General features: G+C 36.8%; 1 protein-coding gene across 2 annotated transcripts; it reads left to right on the top strand.

Annotated features, from left to right (window-relative positions):
• Nucleotides 1-175: 175 nt before the first annotated feature.
• Nucleotides 176-17,758, top strand: LOC101261746 (DNA-directed RNA polymerase I subunit 2). 2 transcript variants are annotated; one of them, XM_004229548.5, is made up of 27 exons: nt 176-491; nt 1,204-1,286; nt 1,371-1,490; nt 1,792-1,871; nt 2,036-2,099; nt 2,248-2,318; nt 3,310-3,387; nt 3,467-3,512; nt 5,146-5,326; nt 5,411-5,463; nt 5,573-5,646; nt 5,754-5,871; nt 8,607-8,694; nt 9,378-9,493; nt 11,337-11,464; nt 11,558-11,637; nt 12,277-12,518; nt 12,593-12,757; nt 12,894-13,058; nt 13,154-13,228; nt 13,991-14,094; nt 14,169-14,244; nt 14,712-14,840; nt 14,916-15,056; nt 15,601-15,813; nt 16,049-16,291; nt 16,784-17,758. In XM_004229548.5, the coding sequence occupies exons 1-27, from the start codon at nt 284-286 to the stop codon at nt 17,195-17,197; spliced, it is 3,555 nt and encodes a 1,184-aa protein (XP_004229596.1). In that variant the 5' UTR covers nt 176-283; the 3' UTR covers nt 17,198-17,758. The 2 variants fall into 2 exon arrangements, with proteins under 2 accessions (XP_004229596.1, XP_010324252.1); XM_010325950.4 differs by lacking the exons at nt 176-491; nt 1,204-1,286; nt 1,371-1,490; ... (3 more) ...; nt 3,310-3,387; nt 3,467-3,512 and adding an exon at nt 4,763-4,928.
• The last annotated feature ends 6 nt before the right edge of the window (nt 17,759-17,764 follow it).

Genomic DNA, 17,764 nt, shown 5'->3' on the forward strand with positions numbered 1-17,764 from the left:
TCTTACATGGAGAGAATGTTTGTCTAAAGTTGGCTAAGGAGTTAAAAGTTATTTTAAGAAATTCTTTTTTTAAACAAATCGTTAATTATAAAAAACAATAAATTTAAGTAACATATTGGTGAAGCAAAAATACTTTAGTTTATATGGTACGGGCAGGCATTTATTAATTTGCTTATAAAAATCGAGTCGTTTCTAAAAAGGTTTAATCAATAATATTCGTCTTGTGTATTTATTTTTTCCTTAAACCCTAAACCCTAGCTGTTTCATACACAGCAGCAAGAAGATGGGAGAAGAAAAGCCAAAATCCGACGGAAGCAAGGCCATGTCACGGCCGCATTTGGTGGCAGAGAAAGATTACTCAGCTTTGAAAGAGCTTTTCAGTCATCATATTGAATCATTTGATTATATGGTCGATAATGGACTTGAAACCATGCTCTTGAATATCAAGCCTATTGAAATTGTTGATTCCTTTTCCTCGCTCAAGCTAAGAAATATCCTTTTGTTGGGGTTTTATTCTTGTTTGTGTTAATCCGTGCCAATTCCTTTTTATTTGAATAAAGCTGAAAATTCAATTCTTCATTAAAGATTGGATTTTTAGCTATGTTTGTTGAATTTCTGACTATTTTTTTGCTTCTATCAGTTGATTGAGCCTTTATTGCATAGAACTTTGCAATACAGGGAAAGGAGGGATACCAAAAGAGATGTGCCTTGCTTAAATTTGTCAAATAGGATAACTAAAACAGCTTGCAGATGGCCCTATGTTAAAGGGTGGATTTTTGCTATCTTATTTTTCGTTTCCATTGGTATTGCGCATTGAATCACGTGATATAATAAAATTATCAACAACATGTGAAAATCAGTAAGAATCCAAAAAGGATATTTAATTTCGGAATTGGAGAAGATGGAACATAGTGTGTATCAGTTTATAGTAGTAAAAACAGAGGGACTGCAAAAGAGAATGAACTCTTGGTATTGAGCTTGACATGATAGATTCCGAAGAAAGTTTTTATTCTCTGTCGTCATTTACTTGTCAGAATGTATTGAAAGCATGGGATAACGTTGCACACATTTGAGGTTGCCTTAACTGTGTTTTCAATTAGTTTAGGAGTGCTGTGAATGCTTCTTTTATGAAGTTTTTTTTTGTCTTATCTTCAATATTAAGTTCCATCATTTATTTAATAATTTTTCTTAACCTGAGAATACTCTGGTTCGGCAAACCTGAATTATTCCCACCTCAAAAAGAACGCGCTTCCAAGGCCATGCATGATGCTTTATATCCTTTTGAGGTACAAATTTATGTTCATGTGTAGTTCTGTTAGTGGATATACAGACCTGCAACTAATCTATGGTCTATTGCGTGTGTGAAACAGTGTAGACAAGCTAAAATTTCATATTCAGGAAAGTTTTTGGTGGATATCTGTTTCCAGTATGGTGATGGAGCTGTAATCCGGGAGAAATTTAATTTTGGACAGTTCCCTATCATGTTGAAGGTGAGTTTTATACTTCCCTAAGTTTCAGCTAATTTCTGCTGAAAATGTTGCAAGTTGAGAAAAAGAAAATAGACATGAGGGGATAGTCACAAAAAAGAATCCGATGATGGACCCCTTTAAAGTGATTCTGATCATTACATGTGTTTTAAGACAACATCTATAAGTTACAGAGGTTTAAAAAAGTAAGCACTTAATCGTTGAACCACCAATACAAAATGTGTTGCCTCCTTTTTTCCTTTTTAATGACAGTACTATTGTTAATGCATGTATGACCTTTATTTGTTCATTTTACTTCTTTTAGTCAAAGCTATGTCACTTGAGAGGTGCTGATGACTCCAAGAAGTTAGTTGCTTACAAGGAAGAGCCATCAGAAATGGGCGGGTGAGAGCTGAAATTCTTATGATCAATCTCTTTATCCCTATTCTATTCAGCTCCTTTTCTCTGCTAGTTTTGGGTGTCCTGCCTTTTTCCATTAGGAGTTATAAAACTTCTGAAGAATCTGTCATATTTTGTAACTCAGAAATATTTGTTGGGTGTGTTCACAGATATTTCATTCTGAAAGGGCTTGAGAGAGTTATTCGTCTTATAATTTTGCCAAAGCGAAACTATGTGAGTCTTCCTTGCTTATTTGTTCTCTGTCTATGACGAAGTTTTGACACTTCTATCATTTACCCTGGTTTTTCTCTACATTATGTTTTACTCCACTGGAATATTCTTTTCATGTGATTCATTGGTTTCATTTAACATTTCATTATAGCCAACAAGTATGGCACGGAATTCATTTCGTGATAGGCGAGAAGGATATTCTGATAAAGCTGTTGTTATAAGGTTCTTTCTCCTCACTCTTACTTGATGACTTGTTCATGTAGCAAAGTTGCGTTTGGTTATGCTTTGGTGCTTGTTTTTTTAAAAGAGATGCTATCTTGCTTGTGATTGTTCCTGAAGACTCTGTCTTACATGTCTGCCGAAATGAATATCGTCTCTGAATAAGGGTATTCTCAAGAACTTTGTGTACTAGAATTTTTTTAGAGATTCTTGTGCTGACAAATATCATAAAAAAGAAAGCAAGCAACGTGCTATGCACTTTCTAGCTTTTTAAAACATCAAGTAAAATAACTGTGCAGGCGGAAGGAAGGGGTAGGAGAATGAAGAGGTGAGATCCTATTCCGTCATGCTGATATGGTTGGTTGAATTGTTAGTCTTTCCTCTTCTGATAGGGTTTCAGTGGTAACTACTTAAAGATTACATCTACAGTAATTGTTTTGATCTTGAAGACTGCCAAAAAAAATTCATTTTAAGGACAGAAAAGTACAAAACAATTGTTTTACATTTATTGTGATCCAAGGAAAATTTCGTCTAGGACTTGTATATTTTACCAATGAACAATCAGTACATTTAAATCGTTCATATATCAGTTAAAATTACTAAAGCTGATTTGAGGTTGCCTGATTGACCATATTGATTTTCTGACTCACGGGAGGAGAGAGTTGTATATTTTACGAATGAACAATCAGTACACATTAAATCTTTTATATATCAGTGAAAATTACTAAAGCTGATTTGAGGTTGCCTGATTAACCATATTGATTTTTCTGATTCAAGGGAGGAGAGAGTTTTGGGTAAGATTGATGCTTTCTGAATACTTCTTTGCTATCTGCTATACAGGAAGAACCTTTGGCTTATTTAGTCAGCGAAAATAAATTAGGATGCAAAAAATGTCAATGTCTTTCCTGTCTGTTAATGATACTGCTTCAGCTCTTCTTTAATTATGGGGCTCACATGTGTTTTGGGGCAATACTAATCATCTACTTGGACTCAGATGTGTAAGGGAAGATCAATCTGCAGTCTCACTTAAATTGTATTATCTAAACAATGGAAGTGCAAGACTTGGATTCTGGTGAGGAACTAAAACTTAGCATGATTGAATTGTCTTCTTGTATGATGTCTGAGACATGCTTCTTGCTATCTGCTTGCAGGATACAAGGAAGGGAATACTTGCTTCCTGTTGGTATCATCTTAAAGGTAATCTGGCATTCTCTAGTCTTGTTAGATTGTCTTCGAGAGACTAGAATGTTTTGATTTATTGCAATATGTGAAACTTGCAATCAAATTTTACATTAAAAAGCTAAGAATTACATTTATAACTATTCTTTCAAGTAATGGAGAAGTATCTAGTAATCTTGAATTTCTGTTCATGGCAATTTGCCGAGTATGATATGGCATTGTGGTGATCTTGTTCGAGATAAACTGGCTGGCATAGGAAATACAAACAAGGCTCTGCCAGTTGGGGATTCTCTTTTTACATTTCTCCAGGACCCCATTCATATGCCTTTGGATTTGCTTTTAGCTCCCAAAGGCATGCCTAGATAAGTAGTTGGAAGGTCCCCAACCTTTCCACCTAGTTTGCTGGCCAAGCTTTCTAACAAGCACATTGTTGATGAGATAGATGAGGCTTTTCCCCCACTTTATGTGGAAATCAGGGATGGCTTCAAAAATGACAAAAATAATCCTCAGTTTCGGGGTTTGTTCTGCCTATGCTTCGCAGAACACCAATGTATCATCTTCATATTGCAGATGAGTTATCTCCATATTACATAATTCTCCTGCTTGTGGAACCCTTTGATCCACCCTCTTTCCCTTGCTGTATTAATTAGGTTGTTCATCCCTTCCTTTGCTAAGATGAACAAAAGGGGGGAGAGAGGGTCCCCTTGCCTCGGGCCTCTCTGAGAAAAGAAGAATCCAATAGTTTCTCTATTGACAAGTATAGAGAACTTAATAGAGCCAATACAGTGCTTCATCCATCTATCCGCAGAACCCGTTCTTTCCGGAATCTGGGTAAGAAAGTCATAAGCTTTCTGTACATATCCAACTTGCATGTGATTCCTCGCTTTTAGTTCCTCTATTTGGCCTCTATGCATTAATTGGCTATCAAAACAACATCCATGATCCGCCTTCCCTTGATAAATTCCATCTGCTGTCTATTCACTAGGCTATGTATCACCCTCTTGAGTTTTCTGCTAGAAGCTTTGCACTGATCTTGTACACCCTCAATATGGCTAATGGGTTTGAAGTCTTTTAATTCCTCAGCACCGACCTTCTTTGGGATCAAAGCTACAAAGGTTGCATTCAGACACTTATCGAAGTATCTTCATGGAAGTTCTGAATTGCTTCAACTAAGTCGCAGGTGATGATATCCTAACTTTGTTTGGGGTCTCCACACCTGTGTTTCCACAATAGGTTCTCATAAAGACCACTATTTCCTTTCTGATCTCTTCTGGATCCTACTTTATTACCTCCCCTACTTTCAGCCTGTCTATTGTGTTAGCTCTCCTATGTGCATTTGCAGTTCTGTGGATATAAAGAATCATGCATAGTATTGGAAGCGCGTTCGTTTTGAGATGGGAACAAATCAGGTTTGCCGAACCAGAGTTTTCTCGGGTAAAGAGAAGTAATTAAATATAGATTGAGGATAAGAAAAACAGTATTAAAAGATTTCTTACTGCATTTTATCTGTCCCCCGGGTTGATCTTGCTGCATCGCATGTAGTTTTAACACAAGTTTTTCCTTCGAAATCCACATTTGTTTGCATAATAATTTGATCCAGCTATGCTTGTTCATTCTGCTAGATTTCTTACTGCATTTTATCTTTCCCCAGGCCCTTGTTGACACCACTGATCACGAGATATACGTCAATTTAACATGTTGCTACAATGAGGAATGTGACCGTGTAAAGGGATCTGTCGGCACCCAGCTTGTTGGTGAAAGAGCAAAAATTATCCTGGATGAAGTTCAGGCCCTATCTCTTTTTACCCGAGCACAGTGCCTGCGACATATTGGTACTTGTTTTATTTACTATCATGGTTAACTGTGATCTTATCAAATGACTGTCAACTGCATATGATCAATCTTCCACTTTTCAGGGGAGCATTTCCAACCTGTTGTGATCGGAATGCAAAATGATAGTTACAAAACTGTAAGTGTTATCTTGGTTGTACTTGTCATGATTTAGTTCTAGAAGTCAGAACAGACATATTTTTCTAGAGATGATACCTTTACATCACATTCTCTCTCTCACTTGACAGGTTGCTGATGCTGTGCTTAGAGACTACATATTTGTCCATCTGGATAACAATCATGATAAATTTAATCTACTTATGTTAGTATTTTTTTCTCTGGAAAATTGTCTTGTGATTTTATGGTAACTCTTCCATCTACAGTTGTATGTTTTGGCTATTGATATATTGATACTCCTGCTTTATTTAGCTTTATGTTGCAGAAGCTTTTCTCTCTGATAGATCAGACATCTGTCCTAGACAATCCAGACTCTCTGCAAAATCAAGAAGTTTTGCTGCCGGGTCACTTAATTACCATATATCTGAAGGTCCAAACTTTTAAATTTCCTTTTTAAGGAATAATTGTTATGTGACATTGGATGTGATGCTTATATAGTAAGTGCCTCATAGAAATGTGTATTGTCATTCTTCTTTGGGCTAAAAGAACCTTATATCCAGGATCAATTAAGTGGAGAGTTAAGTGATTACTCAATCAATCAAATACACCTAGTTGGCTATTGCTTTATGAATCATCTGTATCAATCATGCTCTATTCAAGCCCATCACAGTCCAGTATTGAGTACGTTTTTTATGTGGAGTGTTAGGCATGCTCTAAGTGCTTTAGTTGTCTGTGACTTCTTATGGTTGCAGTACATGATATGAATGTATGAATGTTTTCTTTTGGTTTCACAAGGCAAAAAAGAACGGATGATGTTTTTAAGGACAATTGGCCACTCTCGACTGTATTGGGTCCTGTAGTAATCATTTGCACTTCGGTGTTACTTGGGAATATCAAAGAAATGGATGGGTACTTCTAACTTTTGAGCTCCTTGGAGCTATACAGTTAGACGTCACTTCCTTATTAAGTCTTACCTGATTAACAAAGTACTTTAAGGATCTTCTATTGCATTATTAATTAGCAAGAGACTTATTGGGAATATTCTATTCCTGTTTGGCTCATATTGGGTCATGCCTCTACTTACAAGACTGCATTACATCATGGTCTAGTTTGAAGATGGGAAAGAAGATACCGAATTCTGTTCACGAGTCCCAAATTTAATGCTTCTTGTATCTTATTTATAAAGAAGGGGATCTGAAAATTGGTACAGTTCATGAACTTCTTAAATTTCCACTTGATTTGTTTTTTGATCCTTTCACACTTTCTACGTTGATTTTTACTTTGCTTCTTCTTCCATTCCACTTTCTTGGTGCTTTTATTCCCACTATTCATTCGCTTTTAGCAGAAAAACATGAGGATTGATTGTTTCATTCGCTGGACATTCATGAAATCAGTTGCAGAAGCTTATGACTTGAAATGTCTTAACTTGTTCAAGTTCTTTTTACTTTTATATGCTCAAAAAGTAATATTATTTAATTATGAATATGATAATCTGATTGTGTATGTTAAATATATCTATAAAATAGTTTAATATAGTTGTCACCTTAATCTTTCAATATGTTGTTTTTTGAATTTGAGTTGTGATATATACCATGTAGTAGCTGACAGTTTCTGATAAATCTAGTTGATTTTATGTTATAATTCGTAAAGCGAGGAAGAAAGTGCTTATTAAGCAGAATCACAGAGAGGCTACCTCGAACAGAATAATACATTATTTTTCAATAGACGAAGGGCCTCTTTATCGAGTATTCCTACATATTGCATGTTCCTATTCAATTCACTTACCATTGTTATAATGGAAGTTGGAAAGGTTGTAAAAAAGCTTTCTTTGGCATGCGATGGACTGGGCAAAGAAATTCCACCCTGTTCATTGGCAAACTGGGACAACTCGTAAACAGTGTGGAGGGCTTGGGGTTAAAAACGTGAAGTTTTAAATTTACGTTATGACTGTGTGGAGATTTGGAGTGGAAGGAGAAGCTTTGTGGAGAGGGTTGATGGTGTACAAATTTAGAGTAATGGAGGGGGATGGAGGACCGATGTGATTACTATGCCTTTCGGCTATGGTGTGTTGAGAATAGAGTTAGTTTTGGGGGCTAAAATGGTCAAGGATGAGTTCCTGGTATTGTCTAGAGCTTCTTGCCAATGGGAATTGTCTGTTCAGCAAGCTAGGCGACACGAGGGGATGAAACTTTTTGGGATCGTTCATCAGCAATTTCCAGGATTGGGAGGTGATCGAGCTTTAGCGATTTCTTGCTTTACTTCACATACAATGCCAATCAATTGACAGACTCGATGCTTTAAGTTGGGAAATAACAGAGTGTTCTATGTCAGTCCTTCTATGAGAAGCGTCTGATTAGGGCAGAGGATAGTTTCCCATATCAATCAGTCTTGATATCTAAAGTGCCGAGGAAGGTGTGCTTCTTCACGTGGAATAGAGGGGCGATACTTACAGCGAAGACTCTTAGGGAGTGAGAAAGGCTGATTGCCAAAGCTGGTGTATCTTGTGTAAGGAGGTAGGTGATGACATGGATCATATGCTATTGCACTACCAAATAGCCACGAGGTTATGGTGGGATATATTTAGTTGGTTTGGAGTTTCTTGGACTATGCCAAAATCCATGTTGGAGTTAATGTTTAGATGGAAGAGTGGAACTAGGAGAAGAGCCACAAAGCTTGGCATGTTACTACTCTTGCTTCTTTTAATTTTAGATCATTTGGAAAGAGAAAGTATGTGAGCTTTTGAAGGGGTGGAGATGAGCTTTGATTAATTGAGGAGTAGTCTCCTATATTTTTTTTTGTTGCACCTATATAGTTCCTGTTTGCATAGAGAATTGAGTGTCTTCGGGAGAGAACCACATTTGTAGATCTCTCCTTTTTGGTGTACCTCTTGTATACAGCCATATGACCTTGTTATTGTTGTTGAAATCTTTTACTTGGATTTAAAATAAAATAAAATATATCAAGCGACCTTCTAATTCTGTTATCAAACACATCTAATGTCTTTCTCACCTGATATATTCAATTTTATATGTTTAGTTTTGTTATCAAGCAGCCTTTACAGCTCTACACCATTAATGAATTAGAAGGCCTGTTTTATCCATATGAGATTGCTATCTGCTTGGTTTTTGCACTGTTTTGTCTTGACGTTCTCTATCACCTCACCAGGAAAAGCTACAAGATTGGCTACTTAAATTACAACGGTCACTTCAAGAAGAAACTGATGGTGAAAAAAAGAAGTTTGAGCTAAGTAGCTGTATGTTCTATCAACCTATTTCATCTATCTTAGTCTGTACTACTTTCATAGATAGCTGTTCGTGGCTATGCTACGCCATTGTATGGTGTGGGCGCCACCCACAACATTTGACTGGTTGTGGTCGCACTAGTAAGAAGTAATTAATGTTCTGTTCCAAACCAATTTGTTTCTGGTAGTGAGATTTTCAGTTACCCTCGTCACGTTTTAATTTATCTCTCAGGAAATCTTCCTTTGTCCTATACTGTTTGCTAGTTAGAGTCACAGGGGCATAAGAGATCTACTTAGAGCCTGTTTGGATTGACTTTCGACTTGTAAGCCACAAGTAAGCCAGAAGTCATAAGTTAGAAATTCTAACTTATGGTTTTTGTCTTATTTTAATCATTTTAGCTTAAACTGTAAGCACTTCTTTACCCAAACACTCCAAAAGTGCTTAAAATTTATTTTGGCTTAAAAACACTTAAAATAAGTCAATCCAAGCAGGCTCTATGAAGCTCCAAGTTTACATGCTTTTCTGTTAGTTTAATGGTGCTGATAGATGTACTAAAGTTCAGAAGATTTGGGCTTTCACTTTCTTTTTCTTTTAATCAACTCAGTTTTTACATAGATCAAATCCGGGCATATTGGATTCTAGAACTTGATTCAAATTTTGAGTAGACTTCATCTGTTTTTATGACATATTGCAGTGACAGACGTCAAGAAGGCTATTGAAAAAAATGCTCCCAAACAGATTGGCTTGACTATTGAGAGCATGTTGAAGACTGGGAGATTGGCTACACAATCAGGTCTTGATTTGCAGCAGGTATTTAGTTGTCAAGCTTTTATGCGAAGCACCACTGACTCTTTTTTTTTTTTTGGACAAGGTAACAGGCAAGCACCGATAACTCTTTATTGAAAAACAACTGTGAATCCCAGTAACTAGGAAATTTATATTGTAACAGATGTGTCTTCGTTCCCGTCTTTCTCTTGTTCTTTGTCAAATTTCAAACTTCTTTATCTTATGAAAGGAAAACTAAATTTGCATTCTCTATTTTATCTGATAACCACCATAGGATGTCATATAGGAAGAAGGTTCTCAAGGAGGGAAAGCTAATTACCATTACCAGTTTTTTTAAAAAAGGGAAGAAAAAGGCAAACTAAACTGACATAAAATGGACAAAAATTCAATTGATTACTTCTGAAAACTGTCATCTTCTGCCCCAAAGTTAACATACATACAGTGTTGGATTGAAATACTTGACAAAAAATAATACTCAAGTGCATTATTGAAGAAGCTCTGCACCAAGTAGATTGGAGTACCATTTCCTCCAGGACTCTGGTCAGTGGCAAGAGCACAGTTGATTAGGTGATGAGTTTGAACCATGCCACAAACAAATCCTTGTATTTAAGTGGAGAAGGGTAGAGGGCGGGCTCATTGTACACGGAGTTTCAACCATGCATCATTAACACTATGGATTTCTCGGTTATGAAAATGGAAGGTAGATTGGAGTACCATAGTGAGCAAGAAGAATGTGTGCTTAAAGATATTCGATTTCTAGTGGTTTTCTATTTGTCTTTGTAAATCTTTACCCAACAGCTTATAATCACTTTATGCTATTGGTGCAGTTTGGAGTATGTAGATGATCCTATAGTTGTTAGAGATATCCTAGGTCCTTTGTAAGATGAAGTAGGATCTAGTTTAGTTTTTGTTTTAACTACACACAACTGTATGTAGCTCCATGGTGTAAATTTGGGACCCCAGCCTTTAGTGCTGAAGATTAATACACAAAACTGTTACCTTTGTCCAAAAAAAAACACACACACTGTATTCTAATTGCACCAAATAATAATTAGTACAAGTGTGCAAACAGATTCACTGCGAATGTGCGATTCAGGGCTAAACAATTTTTGGCAGTGAATCAAAATCGGTTCGTAATGCAACCTCCACACGTGAAGCTATTCAAGAGGAAAGCCCTGCACCTCAATTTCTTGTCCATGGCTCATAGTTAGACTGAGATGAAGGCCCTCTCTGTGAGTCTGTTATTCATGTTGTAGTTCAAATGATTGACAACAGAGGAGTTTGATAGGATTCTCTTCTTTTCTCGAGGGTTATTGGCATAGGACAGAATAAAAAGTAACAACTTGCAGGTGTTTCTGAAACATCGAGTAGGTTCTCTTTTTTTTTTTATGGGGGCATGGGGGTGGGGGAGTGTGAAGGTGGGTACAACAACAACATACCCAATGTAATCCCGCAAGTGAGATTCGAGATGGTTAGACTGTACGCAGACCTACACCTACCTTTTGGAGGTAGTGAGTATAAAAGTGAGTGACTACATAAAATACATAGATGGATAGCAGCTTTCCGTTGGATAATCTAATTAACTGTAAGAGATATTTAACTCCATTTTCAATTGCTTCTGCTAGTACCTCTAGTTGAGCAGGTTCTTCCCGTTTTAGAGGAAGTGAATTGTTGTAATTAATGATGGTTGTTACGAAAAAAGTTGTATGAATAATATAATTATTGTTGCAGAAGATAGCACAGTTCTTACAGAATGGAGGTTAATTTTAGCTTCTCTGATATTAGACTTATTTACATTATTTTATGGAAAGTGGACCTCTGGAATCATCTACTCATGAGTATCTTGACTTGGTTGTTTTTTGGTTAGAGAGCTGGAATGACTGTCCAGGCAGAAAAGTTAAATTTCCTCCGTTTTCTTTCACATTTTCGAGCGGTTCATCGAGGTGCCTCATTTGCTGGTCTTCGTACTACAAGTGTGCGGAAGTTGTTACCTGAGTATGTTGTCTTTTTATCTGAGCTAATTGCTTTATTTTCATAAAAAAATCACTTGAGGTTCCATTCATATTTTCCTGGTCCACCATTTTTCAGATCTTGGGGTTTCCTTTGTCCTGTTCACACACCTGATGGGGAGCCATGTGGGTTGCTTAATCATATGACTGCATCTTGCCGTAAGTTACATTTTTTTTCCTTTTTGGTAATATCAGTTGTATACACCAACCTAAATTTGTGGATGTAATCTTGTTTATACTCTTATTTTCCTTAGCCTTTATCTGTTATGGGATGTCGCTTTTGCTCCCATTGTCCAAGAAACATTTTTTTTCTTGGCCAGTTTGAGAAGTGACAGACTGACAGTGTTCCTCATGTTCTGCATTCACTAGAAATTTTCTTCTTATCATATTTATTCTGCCATAGGTGAAATTCAGTCACCATTTTTTGGCAAGAGTTTATACAAGCTGGTACTTTCAGGGGTGAAGTTAACCTTAATATCACAAACGTTTATATATTGCTACATTCATTGCTCCAATAGCCTATTATTTGCTGCACATATCTCTGACTCCCTGCATCATATTCACATCACTGATTAAACAACTCATATCACACAGGAAATATGAGGTCCTGTACTATTTGTGGTTCACATTGTGTCTTTGTTATTTATTAGTCAAATATTGAATTTTTGCACTAATTGCATTCATATTTATGTTTGTAAGTCCTAATCCTATTGCCGTTGATTAGTTTTGTTCACTTCATTTATAATACACAGTACAATATTAGCTCCCTTCACTTTAATACAATCATTCTGTTACCAGGCATAACCTCATACTATGATTCAAAGGGCAATGTTAAAGACTTCTTCAAAATGCGGATGTCCATATTGAATGTGCTGATTGCAATTGGAATGACACCATCATCACCAAAGCTTGTGCAAGCTGGTCCTCCTGAATTGCTGTCTGTCCTACTGGATGGTCGTATTGCGGGCTATATACCGTCGGATTTAATTGAAAAGGCTGTTACCCACTTGCGGAGATTGAAATTGTCATCAACATCATCGGTTTGTTTCTGATCGACTTTTTTTAGCCAAAGATCTTTTGTATAGCGACTTATTATGCACCTACTTCACAGTAGATTCCAGTTGATTTGGAGGTTGGATACATCCCTTTGAGCATGAATGGAGCATATCCAGGCCTATATCTGTTCACATCTCCTTCTAGGTTTGTTCGTCCTGTAAGAAACATCTCTGCGCCTGCTGAAGAGGGCAATGATCTTGAACTCATTGGACCCTTTGAACAGGTGGGTTCTGCATTTCTTGATTTTTCCTTTTATTAATTTTCATCTTCTTTATCAACAAACATGAACTTGATGAGCTTTTTTACTAATGAGAACCTCCAATATAATGATTGCTAGGTTGTGTATTTGTAATGTGCAGGTGTATATGGAGATAAGCTGCCCGGATGGTGGAGATGGAGGAAGGAAAACCTTATTCCCTGCCACACATCGAGAAATTCATCCAACTAATATTTTGAGTGTTGTTGGCAATCTTACACCTTGGTCTGATCATAATCAGAGTCCACGTAATATGTATCAATGTCAGGTGAAGTGTTAAATTTGAAATAATCTCTGGATAATGTTATATAGACTGCTGAGGCTCAATGCATTATTGTATCTCATGTTTCATCTATTGTGCAGATGGGTAAACAAACAATGGGTTTCTCCTCACAAGCATTAAATTGTCGTGCTGATCAAAAGTTATATCACCTTCAGGTTTGTCCTGGTTATTATTTGCAATTCAATTCGTTCATGAGTTAGTTGTTGCCAGCCCCCAAGTTGAGTTCAATGGCATCCTATTTTAAATAGTTTTTAAAGTGTGTTGATTCATATTGAGAATTTGGTGCTTGGGCCAAGCACATCTGTGTAGTTTTTCTGGTGGAGGCAGAAAGACAAGAGATGTATGGGATTAGTTAAAGGGATTGAAACATACTGTTTCCGTACAGTAGTTTACAGTGAATAGAAGAATGATGAAAGCATGAATGGATTATGGTGTTGTAGCTATGCTATGTATTATGTTATATTTGAAATTGATGCTCATGTTCTTGCTGTTTCAGTGACCAAGGATGTTTGCTACAGTGAGCTGATTTTTTTTTTATGTGTTATGCATCTTGGTATTATTTATTTTTATCTTGTAAAAATGTGTAGCAAGCAAGCATTCAGCTGAAAGATTCTCTGGGACAGTGGGTAAGGTGGATCATCTTTGAATAGGATAGTTTTATGAGACTATCAGTCAGAACATGTGTAACATATTCAATAGAACATTTCTTTATGGTGTTGTTTTTGCTGTTGTGTTGGATTACCTGTGTGTATATCTAGTTCCACGTGCTACTGGTTCACATTTTTTTAATTTCATTTCCTTGTAACAGCTGTAATTATTCAGACTTAAGAACTTATGTTGCTAATTTTTTTGCTTTTGAGATTTTATTTTCTCTTGTCTGATCTTTTCTTTTTCTTCGGGAAATTGGATCTTTACAGACTCCTCAAACCCCAATTGTACGCACAAAAGCTTATGAGAAGTATTGTGTTGATGACTATCCATTAGGAACAAATGCAATTGTGGCAGTTTTGGCTTATTCAGGGTAAGAGTTCTGTACGTGCCTTGTTTGATTTTTTATCAGCGGAAACATAAAATACATACCTTCATGTTATGCAGATATGACATGGAAGACGCTATGGTCTTAAATAAATCATCTGTAGATCGTGGTATGTGTCATGGGCATATATACCAGGTATCATTTGACATTTTAAAAAGCTTTTTGGACTTCGGTTTTTTGATACAGAAACAACTTTTTTGTTCAACCCCCCACCCCCCAAGGGAATACAAATACATCTATCGGACTATGATATTTTCCTTTTTACACTACATTAATGGAGTTTTAAGTTATTGTACCAATGATTTGTCTACGATAAGTTTTCAGAAGGATGATTCTCATCAACTCAAACCTTCTTTGAGACCACACACAACACCATGAACTTTGATGCTTGATGGTCTTTTTGTTTCTCTTCTTTAGTTGGAGGGTCGAAGAATGAAAACCAGATCTATCTCTGTTCTTTTTCCTATTTTAGGTGTTTAGATTCTTATATAATTGATCCCTCCCTTGCTAAACTACTTATCCTACTTTTCTTTGTGGAGGTAGTTTTCTGATCTTTCACGTTGACGTCTTTATTGACCAATATATGATCTTCTGATTTGCAGACAGAAACCATTGACTTGACTGAGCAAAGCGCCAAATCTGATCGTGCTCAGAGATTGTTTAGAAGAAGCAATTTGGATAAGTCGTCTCATCAGCTGATTGATTCTGATGGTCTTCCATACGTGGGACAGGTAACGGAATATTTTTTTTCCTATTTTTTTGGTGAGTCAAGTTGCACCTGAACCAACATGATCATTTGGTTGCAGAGGATTAATCCAAATGAGCCATATTGTAGTATTTACAATGAAATAACCAGTCAGACAACTTGTATGAAGTTGAAGGGTTCGGAGCCTGTTGTTGTTGATTATGTTGCTGTCGATGTGAAAAATAAAGCACATCTGCAGAAGGTGAGCAATTCCTCGATATATTTGACTATTAAAAGATACATCTCTGTTCTTTTACTGGGTTTCTAATTCACTTTGCTGTTGTTATCCTCTTTGTTGAGGATATATTAGTTGGTGTAGTTCTTTCATCTTTTGCTTTCTATTTCTCTTGAACTCAATGTCAACTTTTATTTAGCATAGATGACTGAGTATCATTGCCTGACTTCGTATCATTGCCTGGTCAATATATCTCTTTATTTCATTGAATCAAGGTAAGTTGATGTTTTCTTGGGTATTCATGTTCTTCAGGGGGTTTTGGTACTATTTACTGTCTTTTCTGTCTTCTAAAGTATTGGATGCTTCCTTTGATGCTGCACTTGTAGATTTATTGTGCTTATCAAATGTTGCAACTATCGTTACTTATCATTTTATTTTTTTTTGTCGTTGTAATAACAAAAATTTTGGTAGTTCGTGATGGAAAATCCTCTCTTAGCTACAAATTTACTCTGGTGTTCATGACCTTGAAAAACTTCAAATTTATCAACTTATTTGCATTTGTTTTGGGCAGGCGAATATACGTTTTAGGCGCTCCAGGAATCCTGTAATTGGTGATAAATTTAGCAGCCGACATGGGCAAAAGGGTGTTTGCTCTCAATTATGGCCTGATGTTGATATGCCCTTCTCAGCAGTTACAGGCATGAGGCCAGATCTTATTATTAATCCTCATGCTTTCCCTTCAAGGATGACAATTGCTATGCTGTTGGAGTCGATTGCTGCTAAGGTCTGTTTTCTCTTCTGCCGCGTATGGTGTTATTTATTTTAAGCAAAAGTATTTTGGTTAAGAGATTGTAGCTCTCCAGACAATAATATATTCAAGTAGTTTTTGTGGTAGTTTATATTTGTTTATTGGGTGATGGCTTCATATGCTGAAGATATCTCTCGCTTATGGAATCTATGGTTCATCTAGCTTGACATGGATGATCACAAGAATTTATATATATGCTATCTTCGAGCAGGGGGGTGCTTTACATGGGAAGTTTGTTGATGCAACGCCGTTCTCTAACACAATGAAGGAATCAGAATCGGAATCCAGTTCACTTGTGGATGACCTTGGTTCCATGTTAGCGGTTTGTGGCTTCAATCACCATGGTACGGAAGTACTATATAGTGGAGTATATGGGACAGAACTGACTTGTCGAATATTTATTGGACCTGTTTATTATCAGCGTCTGCGACACATGGTTTCTGATAAATTTCAGGTTAGTATCACCTAGATATTAGAGTGAATGATCCTGTCTATTCTTCCTGCCCGCTTTGACCATTTAAGCTGATTTATGTTTTCATCTCGTGTAGCAAACATCGACTGTTTGATGAATAACTGTTTACATAACCACCTCCTGTGCTCAACTCTGATGTGAACTGTTAAGTTTTAAAAATTGGAAGCTAAAACTAGAAAAGAACACAATGTTTGTGCTTATCATTGACTTCCAAATGAAACCAAGATCAAGAAATTCTTCCTCTACCTAGTTTTCCTTCCTGCTTGAATAATTAATTTATTACAGTATTTATCCTATGCATTTTGGGCTGACAGATTTCATGTTAATGGGTCTCTTTTTTCCCATTTAACCCCACCCACCCCCAAAAAGGAAACAGATTCAGTTCGATAATTGAACTTCCAAGTATTACTTTATATATCCTTATTCCTTGTCAGGTTAAATTCGGTACTTAAGTTGGCTTCTATTGCTGTACAGGTCCGTTCTACTGGACAGGTAGACCATATCACTCGGCAGCCTATCAAGGGGAGAAAGCGTGGTGGAGGTGTCCGCTTTGGTGAAATGGAACGAGATTCACTCCTTGCTCATGGAGCATCATATTTGCTGCATGATAGACTCCATACAAGCTCAGATCATCACATTGCAGATGTGTGCTCTGAATGTGGAAGTGTCCTAACATCATCTGTTATTCAGCCGCCAAAACGAGCAGTGCAAGCAATTCTGAAACAGCTACCTGCTAGAGAACCCAAAAAGGTTACTTGTGTCGCTTGTCGTTCAAGTAAAGGAATGGAGACTGTTGCTATGCCTTATGTGTTTAAATATTTAGCGGCTGAACTGGCAGCCATGAACATCAAGATGACCCTCAAACTAAGTAATGAGGCTGGAGCTTGATACACATTTCTGGCGGTTGGAATATTCTAATGTCTAGATGCAAGCTGGGAGCTTGATTACCATTTCATCTGTACCTGTAGTTTCTCAATGTGCAACATGTCCAAAAAGGTGTTTGCAGCATCAGATAACTGGATTCTGGCAACAGTGATTTGGTTTTATAATTTGAAGGCCAGTTTCCTAGTGGGCTACTGAGAAAGAGAGTGTGCTGCAAACAAGACCTGCTGCTTTTCATCTCATAATGCAGGAGGGATCAAAATATAGAGTTGTCTCATCAGTAAGAAACCCGCGTTGTACAGGTTTGCTGTCTGGCTCAAGAGGTGCAGCAGCACTTTCCCTTGCGATGATGGCCCTGTGAAGTGTAGACTAAAATATAAACAGTGTTTTATACTTTATTTGTTATAGCTTTTTGTACATTGTGGGGATATATGGTATCATGGTTGAGGCTCTATTGAAGCCAAGGTTCTTGTTCATCCCAGTATACTTCTAATTCACTTTCATGAGATTAATTATTTTGGCCATACAGTAATTTTTAATGTATTTAAATTAAAGGATTTCTTCTAACCTGAT

Source organism: Solanum lycopersicum, chromosome 1 (assembly GCF_036512215.1).
Source record: "Solanum lycopersicum chromosome 1, SLM_r2.1".
NCBI lineage: Eukaryota > Viridiplantae > Streptophyta > Magnoliopsida > Solanales > Solanaceae > Solanum > Solanum lycopersicum.